The sequence below is a fragment of the Botrytis byssoidea genome, assembly GCF_014898295.1.
Source record: "Botrytis byssoidea strain MUCL 94 chromosome Unknown BBYS_004, whole genome shotgun sequence".
NCBI classification, from domain to species: Eukaryota; Fungi; Ascomycota; class Leotiomycetes; order Helotiales; family Sclerotiniaceae; genus Botrytis; species Botrytis byssoidea.
Genome location: NW_024065845.1, coordinates 2,140,872 through 2,158,824, shown reverse-complemented (window position 1 = coordinate 2,158,824; position 17,953 = coordinate 2,140,872). Strand labels below are relative to the sequence as shown.

At 43.9% G+C, this 17,953-nt stretch overlaps 9 protein-coding genes across 9 annotated transcripts; 7 read left to right on the top strand and 2 right to left on the bottom strand.

Moving 5' to 3' along the window:
• Positions 1-72: 72 nt before the first annotated feature.
• EAE97_002766 (uncharacterized protein) lies at positions 73-1,106 on the top strand (the record flags this gene model as incomplete). Its single annotated transcript, XM_038873278.1, has 2 exons — positions 73-304; positions 358-1,106. The coding sequence occupies 2 exons, from the start codon at positions 73-75 to the stop codon at positions 1,104-1,106; spliced, it is 981 nt and encodes a 326-aa protein (XP_038736484.1).
• Positions 1,107-1,553: 447 nt separating this feature from the next.
• EAE97_002765 (uncharacterized protein) lies at positions 1,554-2,464 on the bottom strand. The gene is made up of 3 exons (XM_038873277.1): positions 2,334-2,464; positions 2,208-2,286; positions 1,554-2,095 (listed from the first exon to the last, which is right to left on the bottom strand). The coding sequence occupies exons 1-3, from the start codon at positions 2,358-2,360 to the stop codon at positions 1,833-1,835; spliced, it is 369 nt and encodes a 122-aa protein (XP_038736483.1). The 5' UTR covers positions 2,361-2,464; the 3' UTR covers positions 1,554-1,832.
• Positions 2,465-3,054: 590 nt separating this feature from the next.
• EAE97_002764 (uncharacterized protein) lies at positions 3,055-3,849 on the top strand (the record flags this gene model as incomplete). The annotated part of the gene is made up of 1 exon (XM_038873276.1): positions 3,055-3,849. One exon carries the CDS (start codon positions 3,055-3,057, stop codon positions 3,847-3,849), a length of 795 nt encoding a protein of 264 aa, XP_038736482.1.
• Positions 3,850-5,094: 1,245 nt separating this feature from the next.
• Positions 5,095-6,820, top strand: EAE97_002763 (uncharacterized protein; the record flags this gene model as incomplete). The annotated part of the gene is made up of 3 exons (XM_038873275.1): positions 5,095-5,729; positions 5,782-6,611; positions 6,690-6,820. 3 exons carry the CDS (start codon positions 5,095-5,097, stop codon positions 6,818-6,820), a joined length of 1,596 nt encoding a protein of 531 aa, XP_038736481.1.
• Positions 6,821-7,492: 672 nt separating this feature from the next.
• On the bottom strand, positions 7,493-11,592 carry EAE97_002762 (uncharacterized protein; the record flags this gene model as incomplete). Its single annotated transcript, XM_038873274.1, has 4 exons — positions 7,493-8,136; positions 8,185-11,130; positions 11,184-11,436; positions 11,515-11,592. 4 exons carry the CDS (start codon positions 11,590-11,592, stop codon positions 7,493-7,495), a joined length of 3,921 nt encoding a protein of 1,306 aa, XP_038736480.1.
• A 535-nt stretch (positions 11,593-12,127) lies between these two features.
• On the top strand, positions 12,128-13,580 carry EAE97_002761 (uncharacterized protein; the record flags this gene model as incomplete). Its single annotated transcript, XM_038873273.1, has 3 exons — positions 12,128-12,468; positions 12,649-13,330; positions 13,442-13,580. Exons 1-3 carry the CDS (start codon positions 12,315-12,317, stop codon positions 13,578-13,580), a joined length of 975 nt encoding a protein of 324 aa, XP_038736479.1. The 5' UTR covers positions 12,128-12,314.
• Positions 13,581-14,011: 431 nt separating this feature from the next.
• EAE97_002760 (uncharacterized protein) lies at positions 14,012-14,661 on the top strand (the record flags this gene model as incomplete). Its single annotated transcript, XM_038873272.1, has 3 exons — positions 14,012-14,073; positions 14,135-14,244; positions 14,315-14,661. 3 exons carry the CDS (start codon positions 14,012-14,014, stop codon positions 14,659-14,661), a joined length of 519 nt encoding a protein of 172 aa, XP_038736478.1.
• Positions 14,662-14,669: 8 nt separating this feature from the next.
• On the top strand, positions 14,670-15,067 carry EAE97_002759 (uncharacterized protein; the record flags this gene model as incomplete). The annotated part of the gene is made up of 2 exons (XM_038873271.1): positions 14,670-14,758; positions 14,809-15,067. 2 exons carry the CDS (start codon positions 14,670-14,672, stop codon positions 15,065-15,067), a joined length of 348 nt encoding a protein of 115 aa, XP_038736477.1.
• Positions 15,068-15,544: 477 nt separating this feature from the next.
• EAE97_002758 (uncharacterized protein) lies at positions 15,545-16,740 on the top strand (the record flags this gene model as incomplete). Its single annotated transcript, XM_038873270.1, has 3 exons — positions 15,545-15,597; positions 15,698-15,792; positions 15,861-16,740. 3 exons carry the CDS (start codon positions 15,545-15,547, stop codon positions 16,511-16,513), a joined length of 801 nt encoding a protein of 266 aa, XP_038736476.1. The 3' UTR covers positions 16,514-16,740.
• Between the last annotated feature and the right edge of the window lie 1,213 nt (positions 16,741-17,953).

Genomic DNA, 17,953 nt, shown 5'->3' with positions numbered 1-17,953 from the left:
TAACTCTTTACTATAGCACCGTTTATGTGATATTTGTTTCTTTCTAAACGATACATCAAACATGTAATCAAGATGATTCTATATTTTCACGTAATTTGTGTGCTCGCTTCAATTCTGTGTTTATTGGTGCACTCAAGTTACGCGATTGAGCTCAAAATCCTCGCGCCAAGTGATAGGCAAATCCTAATCTCGGGTAGTAACTATGCCATCAAATGGCACTCACGTCAAAGTGGAACTACCAATTTGACTTTAATGCGAATGGTCACTGATTCTGGCGTTGGAGGTTCAATTCTTGAAATAGCTTGTCTGTTTGTCATCTTCATACGTCTGGGATTAAGACTAATACGGAAGCAACAGCAAATGTTCCACTATTATCTGGAGAATTCAAGTGGACTGTACCAACAGGGCTCGATATAAATAATGTGCATTTTCCACCGTGGGTAATTTTGGGCGATTGTGAGGGTGATAAGACACTTTCGGGTGCTTTTTGGGTCAACGACTTTGCGGTTTATAAAAGAGACGATAGCAGCGGCATCGATAAAACGACGAGGTACCCCAGTGGCACTGGTAATATCACCGTAGGTACCCACATCAGCAGTACTGTCATAGGTGACGGTAGTAGTAGTTCAACAACAGCAGAGCAAATTGTTTCGACGATAATATCAGGAAACGAATATATTTCGAGCTTAGGATCAGTTTCAGGTGTGACCACAGGTACGGTTAATATCACCGCGCACACACACCCGACACTATTTGCATCATCTACCGATACCTCATCAGCATCTACAAATACACCATCGAGTTCCAACATAAAAAATAATCGCATGCCTATGATAGTGGGTATTATCACCGGTGTCTTAGGCCTGCTTCTTTTGGTGATAGTGGCTGTCGTCATTCGTCATCGAGATCAACGAAAACAGCCTCTCACGCTTCCATGGAAGATGCGAAGTGATAAGAATGCATTAGAGCTAGAAACGACTGCCAACTTTCATGAGATGGAGGGACCCGGAAAGTTTGAATTGGACGGCACAAGTATGAAGAAAAGGGTATATGAGCTGGAAGGAAGAGGTATTAAGAAAACTGCTTCTGTGGATGTTGGAGATTGATTGAAATGACTTTGGGTGAACGAGGTAGCTTGACTGACTGATATTCGGATGGTAGCCAGTTCACTAGTCATGTACATGGGCCGGAAGGATTGCATGATGGGCGATACTTAATGTAGGATCAATACAGCGAATTTAAAAGAGGACATTTTCCCCGCTGTTCAAGAATAATGAAGTGGTGATTTTGGAGGCAGTAATGTTGGGCGGGAGAACAAGAGGAAGATGTTTAGTACCCCCCGCAAAGGCCCGTGCAGCTAGTAGCAGGGGATCTTCTCGAACGAGGAAGTGGCCGCATATCTATTGTGGATGGTGCGGAATTCCAATTCCAAAACTGGATTGAATATACTAAGTATTCTTTTGTACAATTTCGTCATGACAGCGCTCCCTGTGATTCAGGAATCCTAGCCACTTGGCGTGAAACATTCATGATTTCGTGGATTGGGTTAAAAAAGAGGGACCAAAGTAAGCAGATAGTAGCGATTTAATCGTCTCGAGATGGACGGTATGGACACCCTGCTTCCAAAATAGAGAAAAAAAATAGTGACATATGCTCCGGAAGATAATCCAGTCGATCGAGTCTTCTTTCAAAATAGGCGGTTAATGACTGTACAATTCGCACTTCATTCTACCACCTCACTATGTGTACACATTTCCCCGCCCCTCCATCGCATCCCCACGTTTTAATCTACCACGCGGCTTCACATTTTCACTCCGGTATCATTTCGTAATCTAGTGGTGTGCAGCCTCCTCCTCAGGCTCCTCCTCAAACCAATCAACCTCCTTGGCTTCAACACCTCCCTCAGCTTGTCCCTCTACTTCGACTGTGCTTGCCTCGTATGCTGCCAATTCCTTTGCGATATCGGTTTCTTCTGGAGATGTAGGAGCCTTAGGTGGGGAGAACTTGAGAACTTGTCCTTCGGAATCGGATGCCTTGATTTGAGGTGCTTTGTAACCCTTCAATTCCTTAAGGTAAAGATCTTGGACAAGGTCCGCTATTGATCGGAATTAGCTTCTGACTGGCGGCCAAATCTGCGTATATTATGTGTTCGGGTGGCAGTGATTTTGGAGGCAGAATATTAGTTGTGAATAGGATTATGAACGTACCACGACGAACAGCAGTAGGAACGATGAAAGTTCTCTTGCTGATCATTTGCTGCCTCGCAACGCGGGCGATTTGAGAGCGCTTCTGCGGTTAGTAAAATGACATTTTGAGCTGAGCATGTAGCATACCGAAGCGCGGACAGTTTGTGTGAACATCTTGACAAGTATGATGGGCGTCAATTGGGGATCTCAAGGTAGTTGGGAGGTTCGGAGGCAGAATTGAAAGATCCTGAGAAGCGAGGTACGGATCATGTGACACGGTACGATGCCTTGACATTGAGGCCAGAACCCGAGTTTCGGCGAATGATCAAAATTTCTCCACTTGCTCTCAAACTGTAGGTGCTCTCTTCTACTCCGTACAAACATCAATATAAATACCCTCTCTCACGATATGCTTGATTGTGATACAACAGACGTTGATCCAAGTTATTTGATGATTTATCGTATAGTCTACAAGCTTTGCTATCATCGCAATGGCATTTGAAGCAGAGATATGACGGGCATCATAAGTATACTCTGTGCGATGGCATCCATGGCAATGTCCAGCCATCACCACCTCTGAAAGGTCCAGGAGAATCGTAAGTTTTTCGAGAAGTCTCGATCAATCTGTACAAGTTTTCTAGTAATGAATATCACAATTCTTTATTCGATCTTCACATGTTAGCGATGCTCAAGGATCGCGTTGATATATTTTGATATTCTTTATTTGACCATCTAGAGCTTACAAAGACAATCAAGAAAACTCCTAATCTTGCTCTCAAATCAACAGCAATATAAGGACTGCTTCTCAACATTTTCTCTAACCATCGGATACAACAATGTATTCTCCTCTCCCTCGATTGCTCCAAAAATGGCATCTCAGGAATGCGAGGGACTAGAACGGACCAAATCAGAAGAGGAGATACTGGAACGATTGTCCCACGTGGTGGAAATATCAGATGAAGACCGGATATTTCCATCAGAAACTCATTTCCTACCTCTAACCGGTAACGATTCTGGACTTTCATCGCCCCAGCACAAAACATTAAAGCCTCTAGCTCCGCCTAAGCTAGAAATTCCGCCAACTTACTTTCCGTCCGAGATATCTATCGACTCAGCAAAGTTGTTCGCTCTTTCTACTCAACCTTTATCTGCACGAGTGTCAAAATGCCTGTCACCCAAGCAACTTGATTCAGCGCAAGAAGTCATAATAAGTTTCCCAGAAGAACCATACGACAATCCCGCACACGATGTGTTTACCGAACAGCGGCCTGCTACACCACTGGGTGTGTTAAATCCACCATTTCAATATCCCGGTGAAGATCATGGATTACCCGATCCATTATTCAAACCTAGCGTGTACCTTGGAACATTAAGACAATCAAACCGGAAGCTTGGCGACAGGAACGTTGTATACGCGACTATCAGTAAAAGTGCGGTATCCCACAACTGGACTTCTCCCGTTGTACTGACCGCTCACAAAGTGAATAAGTATGGAGCACATTGTAAACTTGACCGACAACCCAGAGTCAAGTTTGAGGAAATTGATTTTCGTGAAGATCTAAAAGATAAATGTCAGACATACGAAGCAATGAGGGAACTTGTCGAGCGCAGGATCAGTGGATGGTACGAAACATATGAGGTTCGCTATGCGAGGATCTCATAGTCAGAACTCGGGAATAATCTTCAAACTTTTGTTGGAGACAGGGCAATGCCACTGGCACACATGTTATTGCATCTGCTAATCGATTTCGACACCAAGCTGGGCTTGTGGATGTCGTTCTTGATGGATGTTCTCCGATGCTACAGGATATTGCAATTGGAACTCCCGATGGGTATGTGGCACCCCACGCATCAAAATTTGTTCATCCCACTCTCAATGACAGGTGTACGAGATCTATCCTGACCTTTTTGATGGATATTGAGAATGTCTTGGAGCGGTAATCGCCCAGGAAGGGGAAAACTCATGCAACTGGATATAAGAACACAACCGAAGAGTCCTTCGAATGGATGACAGGCATTGAACCATACTATGTGAAAAAGGATGAATGCAACGTCCACTGCCCTATACTTCCTGAGGGGGTAAGATTCTACGTTGTTACCTGGTGTGGAGCGTCGTCGCTTCCCATGCTCTACGCTTCGCTCGAAGAAAAAGGCGATCTGAAAGTAACGTGCAAAATTTATAGTTTAGCTATAAACTCAATTGTGAATGTTATCTTATCTGTGACCTCAAGTTTCATGCCCAGAATGTGATACCCGTGAACTCTAGTTCAACCTACAAGGCGTATCCGTATTCCAAATGTCTTGTATTGCGTCAGACTTTAAGCAGATATGCAACAAAAGACGCCCTGATGTAACGTAGTGATTCTTCCCCCCAAAGTACTCATCAGCTGTTCCCTATTTTCTCAGTCCGGAGTTTCATTACGCTAAGGCACATTTAAAGAGACAGACTTGGTTGTGTACAACAGCAATACGAAGATGAAGATATGAAGAAAGTGCGGATATCTTTTGCAATACAAATTCATCGGTTATCATTGGTTCGAACCCAGTAACGTTACTTTCCCCACCCCTTATCGCGGGGTCAAGCAAGGGACCTGAAGAGCCCTTCCTGCATGATTAGGTAGCTCAATAGCTTAGCATCTACACAGTTGGTAGGATGTGTTGTTCTACTACCTGGGTACGCCCTGAAACCGAGGATAAGTAAAGTTCAATTCATTTTCATTATGTGATGGCCTATCGTTCATCCATGCCTTTGTTGTCGACAAGTGCGATCAATCAAGTACACATAGATATCCTCGAGTGTATCTAATTCAATTGAAGCTTCAACCTTCACGCCAATATCTCTTGATATTACTCTCAAATTCCAAGCTAATCTACAGCAATTCCAACCTCAAACTACCGCTTCGTAGACATGTCACCGCATGCATCCGATCCCATCAACCCCTCCACAACTACCTCCTCAATCCCACCCCGCATCCTCATTATCGGCGCCGGATCTCGAGGTAGTCAATATTCCCGCTGTGTGCACGAATCTACCCCGGGTATCGTCTCTGCAGTCGCAGAACCTATCCCCTATAAACGGCAACGCCTTGGTTCGCGCTACATCTGGGGTTCTGACTCCCCGTCTGAAGGACAATCATTTTCCAACTGGAAAGAATTTCTCTCCTATGAGCTCGATCGACGAGCCCGCGCTGCTCGCGGGGAGTCCGTACCACCTGGGGTCGATGCCGCCTTTATATGCGTGCTGGATGAAATGCACAAAGAGGTTATTGTGGGATTGAAACCATTGGGCTTGCATATTATGTGTGAGAAGCCGTTGGCGACAACTTTGGAGGATTGTGTAGAGATTTATAGGGCGATGCTGCCCGAATATCCACGGAATAGACTGCCAGACAAAATCTTCAGTATTGGACATGTGTTGAGGTATAGTCCGCATAATATGATGTTGAGGAAGTTACTTTTGGAAGAGAGGGTTATTGGGGACGTGCTGAGTATTAACCATACTGAGCCGGTGGGTTGGTGGCATTTTACCCATAGCTATGTTCGGTATGGTTGTTTCCTCTCCAATTCCAAGGCATGATAGCTAACAGCCAAATAGTGGAAACTGGCGCAAAGAATCCACGACCGCCCCATCTCTCCTCACCAAATCTTGCCACGATATTGATCTCCTTCTCTGGCTCCTCTGTTCTCCTCCCCCCTCTGACCCAATCGCTCCACCCCATCTCCCCGAAACAATAACCTCCTCTGGTTCAGTACAGCAATTCACCCGTACCCGCAAACCCACAGCCGCAGGCACCGCAACAAACTGTCTTTCCTGTCCCATTGAACCAGAGTGTAAATACTCGGCCAAAGACATATACATATCCCCAAAACATAAAGGACTCAAAGCCCCCAACACCAACTGGCCTGTCGACATTCTTGTTCCAGACATCGAAGATATCCTTAGTACTTCTGGTCCTCAAGCCGCTGAATCCGCCGTCCTCTCTGTCTTATCCAAAGACTACACATCCTCAACACCTGCCCCCGAGATCGAAGGCAAAAACTGGTTCGGCCGCTGCGTCTACGAATCCGACAACACAGTTAACGATGACCAATTCGTAACTCTTACATTTCCTGCCAATCCTTCTCTCAATCGCGGAGCTAAACAAGCTTCGTTCCATATGGTATCTCATACAAAAAAGATTTGTGAGAGATATTCACATATATACGGTAGTGATGGAGAAATACATGCAGATAGTACGACGATCACAGTTGAGGACTTCAACACTGGGGAAACAAAGGTTTATGAGCCGAAAATCACGGATATCAAGAGTGGACATGGAGGTGGGGATGAAGGTCTAGTAAAACAGTTTGTGGGTGCTATAAATAGTGTCATGAATGAGGACGCAGAAGTAGAAGTTGCGCAGAGGAAATGGGTAGGGTGTAGCTGTAAGTTTCATCTTCTTTCTTTATAATTTTTCACATCTTTTTGCCGTTTAAAGTTGACTAAAAACCCTCTAATTATAGTAGAAGAAGTAATCCGAAGTCACGCGGTAGTATTCGCAGCAGAAGAAGCCCGAAAAGACAAATTAGTATTGGATTTCGAAAGTTGGTGGGAACGAGAAGTTGTGGGCAAATTGAATGCTTGTGTTGCCTAAATTCAGCAATAATATCATGATGGTGTTCGGATACGAATAGGGGCGCGAGAGGAGCTCTAGTGTCATCCATACGGTAGCTGGGTATATCGTGGAGATGAATGCCTGAAGACGACTGGTTGTAAAGCTCATGAGTCGATGGTTTAGTACCCTAGTTATCAAGGTTGAATTATAGGACTTGAGAGGGTCAACATTCATGGTATTATGGGATGGAATGATATCATGATGGGACATGCACTACTAAATGATTCATGAGTAATGATATATGAGACAATAATTACTTGTAGCTTTGTAGTATTTCAGACTTACATTTATTGTCCGATTGATACTCCCGGATGAGTTGGACGATACTTGCGAAAAGAATTAGGATATGCAATTCATATCAGTTCAGAATAATACAGTATCACTTGGAACACAATACGTTGGAATCTAGTAATGAAATATAATCAATAAGTAAAACCCGCTCGTGGGGTTATGTGTATGCCTAGACGCCAGGATGCTATACAGTATAATATCATATCAATTCATGCCACACCTCAATCACCAGGCATGGTCATGATTTCTATCCAAACCAAAACAAAACACAATGTGCCATTTCATTTCAGTCATTCCCATTCGTCAATCTCTGCGCCTGCAAAGAACACCTCTCGATTCTGCATCAAATCGATGTAGCAACTACAGAGTGACACTCTCAACATGACTACCACTAGCCACCACCTCCCCACCCTCTTCTTCATCTTCACTCTCCTCCATCACAACCTCCACAACTCTCCTCTCTCCTCTCTCCAACCTCCTCACTGCTCTTCTCAACCCTTCCAATGTTGTACGTTCTCTGACAAGCATTGACTGCGCCAGATCCTTCACGGCTTTCCGCCCCATCTTCTCGTGTAAATCTTGCCAACCAGCCAGTTCTGCTGCTACAACTTGTTGCGTGTATCTCAATTCTCTTCCCGTTTCCTCGACTTCTTCTTTTGTTCTCCGGACTTTGTCTTCTTTTTCTTCGTTCAACCGTTGACGAGTTTCGTCCAGGAGACCAAGCGGCCAGCGAGTTGATCGGGAAAGGGAATTGTATGAACGTTCTATTGATTTCCGGGATGTAGTAATTGATGATATGAGTGATGTGGGACGGGATAGAGATAGTAGCATGGCGATTATGGTGCTATGAATCGAAAGGATTGTGGTATGGAAAGTGGAATATGGGGATGTGGAGGATGGAGCAAGTGTTTGGGTATAGGCTTCAAGAGCTGATATATGAGTTTGAGGAATGAAGGTTAGGGTTGAAATTGCGCGAGTAGAAAGCTTATAAGCATCGTAAAGGTCTATTCATGTTAGTCCTCTTTTGTATATAAGTGTTATGGAAAACATACCCATGGTAACAGTTGCCACCATATTAGCCCTGCGTGCTACACTTTTGGTAGAATAGTTGACACTTCGAACCATATCTCGTGCATGATCTACGAATTGTTCCACATCGCGAACATCACCAATTGGCTGGTATTCCTCCCGTACGGTTTCTACCCTTGCCTCGGCCTTCAATTTAGACCTCTGTTCCATCATTTCTGCTTGTATATCTGGTACCAGGAAAAATTCCCATAGCATTTCATGCGTTGAGAAGGTGGTATGTGCTAGTAGAATTTTCAAAAATGCGTCGAGATGAACCTGTATATCTCTTAAGACAGCTCTAGAAGGCCTTGAGGGGAATTGAAAAGGAGATCTCATTCCTGATATAGACGGCAACCACGACGCTGGGTTTTCCAGGGCGAGTAATTTTGCCAGGTGCTCAAAATCAGACAAAGAGCGTCGGCAAGTGGTTACAGTGAAGTTTTGAGGTCCTGATGGTGCCCCAGACTTAAGTACCAATCGAATAGTTGCATCCTCAACGAAAAATGACCTGACTACAGCTGTGATTCTTCCATCAGTGGCTGGCAGTCCTGAGAATAAAATTAAATCATCAATTCTATTCCGCACGTCATCATCCTTAGCCAGCTCCACCGCTGTCAATCCACGAAGTTCCTTGGCAAAAAGGTCTACTCTTGGATCTGAAAATAAAGCTCGAACCATTTCTAATCGACCATATTTACTAGCTACCATGAGTGGCGTAAATTTCTTCTCATTCGTCGCATTAACATCAGAATCGCAATGAGAAAGAAGTTGTAATGCTATTTGAGGATCATTGACGATATGTAACAATGTGTTACCTTTCAAGTCAACATGGTCGTCCAAATGTAGAGGTTGGTTATCTCCTTGAGAAGTTGTAGCAGCGGCAATTGCTGCCTCTACCATAGGTCTGTAGCGTCCATGGTCATATGATCTGCATAAAGCGAAAAGTGGCGTTTGGCCATTCTTGTCTTTCTGCCTCCAAGGCAATAAACGCCCGACTCTCGAAATCAGCTCCGGATAGTTAAATAAAAAATGTGCCACACTCCTGCCGTTAATATCCTGCCTTGAAAGATATCCAATGACAATCAATTCCGATGAAGCTCGATAAACAAAATCCAGTATTATATTAATAAGTTCGGTATGCCCTAACTGCACAGCAGCACTCAATAAAGTTGTTCCTTCATTATTCGTATCTTCAAGGACCGACCGTAGCGGGAAGTAGTATTGTAACGACAGAAGATACCTAAGTGACTCCGGTCTCTCATGCTGAACGGCCATCATAAGAACAGACTCGCCAGATGAGTCTTCAGTTTGCGACAATCGTTCTATTGAGGTATCACCTTCGATGCCGCTACTTGTTGAGTCAATCGTGGTAGCCCGTGATCTGAAAGACATCTCGGAGTTGCTAGATAAACTTCGTACATCCATAGTAACTGTCTTGGGTCTCCGCAGTGGTGGTAATCGCTCTTCATCCGCACCGTCATGTGAATACTGCCAAGGAAATACGTGAGTAAGAGTAGATGCTTGAGAAAGTCGGGTAGCAACTCCAGAGGATCTTCGCCTGGCATGCCCATTCGAAGTATTCCATGGCCTGTTCTCATCGATTATATCATCTACAATGGCTTCCTCGTGGTCAGATTCTTCTTCGTCAGAAGAAAGCTCTCGCTCTGGCTCCATAATCTTCATCATCTCCTTTAAGTTGCCTTTTTTCGTAGCTGCCCATAATTTGTGGTTTCGCCGACTAGCTTTCCGCAGACCTCCAGAATCTCTTGCCAGATACGATAAGACAGCTTCAAACGTGCTTAGCGCATATCCCATCTCACCGCTTTCCACATCATCGACGAATATAAAGTGACGCATATACAAGAGACGAGCCTGGAGATACCTGACCTGCGCCCTTATGACCACAACCAGTAATAAAGATACGAGAGTATCAGCATTGATAGTCAAGACAGAGCTTATTTTCTCGGGAGAATTAGGCCCTCCTATGCTCGTTGGAATTTCAATGAGCTGCGTCACTGCTTTCAATGTTACAAGTAGAATATCCATCATCTGCTGAGGGCTTCCTGCTCCATTCAATTTCCGAAATTCTTCGACGGCGCGACCAAGTCGTAATGTGAGTTCATGCTTTCCTTGATGCCCACCCTGAATTGGTATACCAACTTGTGAAATATCCACAAACTCCATCTGCCTGATCTTCGATTCCAGTTCCAAGTCCTCGGGTCGCTTCATTGTGCAAAGTCTTGGGAACAAAATGGTATCATGCAATTGCTCGGTAACATAACGATCAATCAAACGTTCTACGATTGGACCTGTAAGATCGGTCGTAGCTCCAAGAAGGGAGAGTTGCTGCTTGTCGACCATTTGGAAAAGATCAATCGCGGACGTGACTGCGGTCTCCAAAGCTCCCCGCATAACATTCTCATCGTCCTCGGTATAGAAATCTACGATATAACGTTGCACATGTCCATTTGGTTGGCTTGGAGTCGAAAAACTACTAGACCGTGCTTTCTTCATCGCTGTAGCTATGGGTCCATCCGGTACAGGATCAGGAATATTCGCAGCCGATGGCGGGGGAGGTAATTGCTTTTCAAATACTTGATTAAATTCCTTGAACAGGGCCTCAAGGCCGGGCTGCATCTGTTTCGCAATCATAGGGAAATTCGTCAAAAGGTCACTGAAACTCTTTATATCCTTCTTGCGAGGAAGCCCGTTCATAGAAGCGGCATCAGACATTGAGGACGACCTTGCTGGGATAATCGGTCTACCATCTGGCAGCCTCGTGGCTAACATTGCAGTTGTGATTTTGATCTCCTCGAATATACCAACCAAAGGTCTAGATATGTAGTAGACAAGCCATTGTCGTGGTTCGAGCGAATCTGGGTACCATAAAGTATCTGACAAGAGTTGGGCTTGGTTCAAGGTCTTAAATCCTGCGGTAGGGCGTATTAGTATTAATCCTCCAGTGAATTGACACACTACCAACCCTTATTACTGTAAACAAAAGCATCTTTGATCACGACAGTCCTCCCATTGACTGTTGTATATTGTTTTGCCTTCCCTCGGTTCTCCCGCATATTTGGCGCATCCTTCCCCCCCGCGGTCGCAGCATGGTTGGCCGGTACTCGCAAGACATGACTGCCCAGGAAATCTTCCGATCCTGCAAGGTCTGCGTAAAGCGCGCCGGTCTCTCGATCGCGGGAGGTAAGGAGAACTTCGGTAGTAGGTACTAGTAATATCTAAAGAGCTATCAGCTTCGCGTTCAATGCCCCTCGTTGACTATGGTGATGGAAATCTAGCATTGTTGAAAAGCTTACATGATGGTGTACCGGCGTACACTGTGTAGGCAGAGCACTCTTGAAGAAAGCACTCAGGAAAGGATTCAAGGGCTGCATTCATTCGACTTTCATTTGCCTCAAAGATATAACTGCACCGCAGGGTGTCAGTCTCTGCAACGCCTGTAAACAAATGTCTTTTCCTCGTCAACGTCGTAAGCTTCGTAGATAGAGTAAAGTTGTTGGGGTTGCGCCTAATATGATTCTAAAGCTTCAAGATGGGCAATCGATGTAAACGAACATTGGCATAAAATACCTAGGTACTGATGCTTGACTATGAGATCAGATCAAGGAATCTTTGGTAATGTTAATAACGCAAGCTGGTCCTATCTTCCTTTGGCTCGTACCTTGATGCGATCCTACCTTCTGGTTCAAAATTAGAATACGCTCGAATACGGTACCTACTGGTGTCCATAAGCCCACTTAGTGCATCTAAACAATCACATGCATTTGACAGGGGTATCTTTCTCGATGGAGTTGTCTCGCCGCAACATAATATCACGTGACTTGGTTTTATTACACGCTTTCGGATATTTGCTTCCTCTTTTCGGATAAAGTACCTAGCAATCAATTCCTCTTAATAATCGAAACGTTGAAGCTCTTATCAAAATGTTCCTAATGAAGGCGGCAATTGAAGCTTTCCCCACACTCCAGAATGCTAAAGTGACTTCCATCGTGGTCAAGGTAATTAACAACGAAGTACAAAGCAGCAGGCAGTGCAGCTCTCGTAGGTCGTGTATCTTCATCCACTCATACTACTATATACTTTCCCGAACCCAATTATGTCTTCTTCTGCTTCTCCCCCCTCCTCAAACACAGAAATGGATAAGAAAGTCAAGAAACGCGTGCTCTGCGGCTATGGAGTCGATATTGATGCTGTAGCCGGATGGTTAGGTTCATATGGTGGCGAAGACTCAACATCAGACATTAGCAGAGGTTTGTTACTCAAATTAATAACAATCTCTATTCCTCTTCTCAATATCTAGCTTTTTATACATGACTCTCTAGTCCCAGAATAGAGTATTCTGATGTTATATGGAAGCTTGATCTCAACTGAAAATCTCATATTCATTTTTCTCTTGGCTCTTGGAATATCATTAAACTTACGACAATCAGGACTGTTCGCTGGTACACTCGGTGTTCGTCGTCTTCTCAAACTCTTTGAGAAGAACAATATGAAGGCGACTTGGTTTATACCTGGTCATTCTCTTGAGACCTTTCCTGAAGAATGCGCAATGGTTCGTGATGCGGGTCATGAGATTGGTCTTCATGGCTACTCCCACGAAAACCCTGTTGATATGACACTTGAACAGCAACGAGATGTTCTTGATAAAACATATAAATTATTGACAGATTTCTGCGGAAAACCACCAAGGGGAAGCGTGGCTCCTTGGTGGGAAACAAGTAAAGAAGGAGCAGAACTTTTATTGAGCTACGGAATAGAGTATGATCATAGTATGAGCCATGATGATTGTCAAATGTATTGGTTGAGACTCGGAGATACCTGGACAAAGATTGATTATAGTAAGAAGGCAGAGGAGTGGATGAAGCCACTTGTCAAAGGTGTGCCATCTGGCATGGTTGAAATTCCAGCTTCATGGTACATCGATGACCTACCTCCCATGATGTTCATCAAGAAATCACCCAATAGTCACGGATGGGTGGATCCGAAAGTAGTGGAACAGATGTGGTTAGATCACTTCGACTATTTTTACGAGAATTATGATGAGTTTGTGTTTCCTATGACCATCCATCCAGATGTCTCAGGGAGACCGCACGCTTTGAAGATGCAGCAAAGGTATGCGATGGCTTCTCTTTATGATATCCAGGACTTTTGCAATTTGCGAACATCCTAACCTCGTCGGCTTATCGTATGATATGGTTTCTGCAACCCACTAACAAAACACAGAATTATTGATCACATCAATAAACATGAGGGAGTTAAATGGGTCACATTTGAACAGATGTCTGATGACTTCAAAAGCAAGAATGTACCAGAGGCAGGTGCAATAATGCCAGCAGCACCCGGGGAAATACTAAAGAAATGAGATAACTGCCAAGTTCGCTGAGGCAGGATATGAGATAGCTGGGTAGGATGATGGCTGTGAGATATCAAGAGAGAAAATAGTCGTTCGCGATATAGTTTTGAGACATTTTCCCCTCGATTTGGATATGTTGAATATCCCAGCTAGCATCGAAATTCAACCCCCTCTTACACTCTCTTTCTGTCTTGAATTTATCTTAGTCAATCACCATCAGGTCAGAAGCAGTGAATGGAAGCACGTGTATGTTTACCTCCTTCGAGCGATTATTTCGACTTCACCTTCCGCTCGAAACACACAGCTAAAGCTAGCCTTCACACAATCCTTTTATCGCATCATTGCCGAAGGCATCTCGAAGCAAACACAACAATCTTTGAAGGAGTTAATGGAGGTTGATTGAAAATTTGTAATTCCATCCATTAGCTTCAGGAAATATTATGAGTGAGCAGACATCACCTCCACCGCCTGACTGGCCCAAGAGACCAATTCTTGATTACACGTATGATTCAACGTTTTTTTCGATTGGTAGAGCTTCCACTAACCTCAAGATCTCAAATCAGGAAAGATGACGATCGCGTCTCCATCTGCTTTGAAAATGGACCTTCAGAAGCACCAAACAGCAAAATTTACCATGTCCCACGGCTGCGCCTGGCCTACCATTTCCCACGCTGTATGTCTCTATGCACTGGGTGCTCTCTTTTCTCTCTTGTGATTGATACTTCGATCTAATTATCATCTAGTTCGTAAGCTTTTCGATGAAGATGTCAGCTCGCGTGGATTCGGTTTCTGCGAGATCTCCAATTTTTGGAGGAATAAGCCTGACATTTTCGGTCATATAGTACAATACGTGAATACTGGATCGATCATTATCTCAACTCATGTTGTCCACAATACATTACTCTCTGCTTGCAACGAGTGCTCATTGTCCTCCATCGAAAAACGCTACAAAGCCGGTCTGAGTCTTTCAACCCTTGCGCACATATGGTACCTTGTAGATTTTCTCTTGATGCCACATTGCCAGAATGTTACTATTGATCATATATACCGACTTCTCCCATATCACAGCTCATACTTACAAAGATCCTGAATTTTACGATGACAGCCCGTTCCTTATCAAAGAGTTTACTGATGCGGTTCAAATTGCAGTCACAGCCCAGTCAACAATCTTTGGATACAGAAATGAGGTATTGTACCTCCTTGAACGGTTTCTAATTAGCAATTCTGCATTTCATAGGTGGAGCGAAAAGCAAAGGGAGTTGATACCAAGACTAGTTCTTGAAGATGCGGTATGCATCATGCGAAGTCATAGTGAGGAGCGTAGGGATGTCGCAGACTCATACACGGAAGATGTTCGAGAAGTGGACATGAGCATTCTCGGTGAATACTCAGTTTACGATGAAATTGATTTTGGATCTTCTGAGTACGGATTAGACCGATGTTTTAGCTTCAAGCAAGATCTGCTTAAGCTGGGGGAGAAGGAGGAGGCGGACTAGCAGCTTGGATATTCTGTCGTTGCAATCAAAAACCGGATTGGAATGTCAGTTTTCAGGGCCCTCTTCCTCGTTACACATCTGAAATGTAGAGTTAAAACTCCCCAATAAAAGACTCTCCGGAGCGTTGGGATTTTCGCTCTACTTTGAGCAGTACTCATCAGAAGAATCATGATTTGGAGGGTATCTTGATATAGGCATGCTCATGAATATTACTCCCGTACTATATCTTCTTTAGGTTATTCGTATGGTTCGCGAGATAGAGCATTCACTTTTGGTAAAGTGAATAGATGAGCTCAAAGTGGCTAAAGCCAAGAAACTTTTGGAAGCTCAAACTCCGGCAGCAAATCCCTCAATTCAATACCAGTCGTACAAACTCGCTCGGAAACATTTTATTAAGGACTGAAACTTTTATGAACACTTACAACTTATTGACTGAACACCATACAGCAAATTCCGTTTATAGATCCTCACAAAAACATGACGATACCTTCTAGGAAACATTGGCCCAAGAGACCTCTTCTTGATTACTCGTAAGTGGCTGAAAAATATGCCTGCATGTCTCACGGTTTCAGCCTATGTGCTAGAACTTACTCTCTGAACAAAATGGGTGCTAATCATTATGCAATGCAGAGAAGATGAGTTCATTCGCATCAAAGTTGGCACCGAACCAAACCACAAGAACTTCAACGTCTCCAAAATCCGTCTTGCCTACTACTCACCTTACTGTAAGTTCTTCCGTCTTCCCAAGATTCCATTTCAGCAAGATCGCAACTTTGAACTAATAGTTCACTAGTCCGTACATCCTTGAATTTTCCGAGAGAAGACAGTCAGGTCATCGAGCTTCCAGATATTTGTCCCAAGATATTTCGTCATATCGTCCAATACATGAACACTGGAACAATTATCATCCCAGAGTCTGATGAGGTCATCGTAGACCACAACTATCCAAAGAATACTCCAAGGGAACGGCAACTGGATCTCCCTATCCTTGCCAGAATTTGGTTTCTAGCTCACTATTTTTTGATTCCTCACACTCAGAATATTGCTATACGTCTCATGCATGCACGCTTAAAATATAGCGCAGACCCACTAGTATTTATCGTCGACGAAATGGTTACTGCGTTGAATATCGCATGTGGTGCGGAAGGAACTCTGGTCGCAGAAGACAATGGTGTAATCAATCTCTTACGGCGTTGGATGATTTGGGTCACAAAAACTGACGATTGGGCTGACTATCAAAGGGAGCGAGTTCCGGTAGAGATTTTAGATATCATAGCAGCCACTTGGGAAAACTATAGAAACTCACAAGAATATGGTATCCATAGACCGACGGGATCCGGGATCGGGAGGGCATGTCACTATTATGTCGAGAACAAGATTGACGGGGGAGATGTCGTGAAGGGACTGCCAGGATTCCCACGGAACAGAGATTCGGGCGAAGAATGAGCAAAAGCGGAAGGAGAAACGGAAGTCGGATTCAGGTTTTCATTGGATATAGCCAAATCCACTGAATCGAAACTAAATAATCTTGGGATTTACAAGTTTCCGAAGAACTACACTGCTCTCCTTCTCTTCGTTCTCTTCTAGCGAATGAAAATTTGTTGCCTAAATAACAAGACCTTAAAGATATGATTACATGTATTCCAACACTGCAGTGGTATCTACGACTAAGAAACATAACGATTATTTGACTAAAAAGGTGAGGGATGAGAGACTGTGAACATCATTGACGTAAATACAAGAAATCACTATATGATATTTCTACGGTCTATAGACCATATCAAGCAACGACGTCCTTCGCTAAGGAGATTTCATGACTCCATCCTCAGTTACCAGCACCCTGCTACCTAACTATGTGACTTGATTATGCAACACTTTAGACTCTTGCTTTAGACGAAGCTAGAATCTACCCGCCCACTGTGGAAACCAGTTACCAGTCTTCCACACCCTCTTTTGAACCCATTTCACGACTTTTCAGTACCACCGAAATGACGAACCGCAATGTGTATATGTGATACTATTCAGCCTATGTCAGGCATTTCCTCACTTCATGTGTTACGAAATAATCAGTAGATCACCAGCCTCAAAATTCCACAGAGGACATCTTTCATTCATCGAAGAATAATTCTCTGTATTGGGATTATGAATCTCAAACCTCCATCAAAATATCTGCGTCAGCTTCACTCCCCAGAGTGATCACTAAACCATAATGCAATTCACGCATGCGCCCTCTCCAGGTCAAGTTTTCGAAATCGGCAAACCGGAACAAATTTTCCTCAGAACTCTCTTGAATCTCCGCACATCCCCAAAGTCGTCTTTGATGTCCGCGATATCTCGCGTTTTCTGTGCACCGAATGCAACATTTCGTTAGCCAGAGTCAAGGATCTTCAAGTCATGGAAGTAGCTGTGCGCGACGGGGTTAAAGACAACTTGGAAGGTCTGGCAAATTGCGTTGAGCTGCATAGTCCTCTTTCTTTTGCTCTCGAAATGGAATGGGAAGCCAAGCGAGTAGCTTTACTGGAAATTGACTCGCAATGAAAGCGTTCCAAGGTTGGCTTTTGATGCCGTTACCACTGAAATTCAATTTACAAATAAAGGTAACATTTGATGTTGGGTTGACTTAGTAAGGGGGTGTATTGGGTTCAATAGTATTATGATTCATGTCTGCCCCCTTCGTACGAAGGGGGCATTGCTAAGCTATATACGCGTTCTACCCCACATAGGCACTTCGTGCGTAAGTGGGGGAGAACGTGACATGTTCTCAGTTACGTGTTCCAACATTTGAAGTGCAAGAGACCTAATTCCGGAATGAAGTTGGTGTTTCTCTACGCACTAGATAAGCAAGAATCAATCGTCAACATCCGCGAACCTTTTCAAATGGCACAT

Excerpts from the sequence above, each read along its gene's own strand:
- EAE97_002765 (XM_038873277.1), bottom strand. The coding sequence starts at position 2,360 with ATGTTCACACAAACTGTCCGCGCTTCG. Across the intron at positions 2,287-2,333 it reads CACAAACTGTCCGCGCTTCG|CGCTCTCAAATCGCCCGCGT; the intron begins GTATGCTACATG and ends TAACCGCAGAAG. Across the intron at positions 2,096-2,207 it reads TCCTACTGCTGTTCGTCGTG|CGGACCTTGTCCAAGATCTT; the intron begins GTACGTTCATAA and ends TCCGATCAATAG.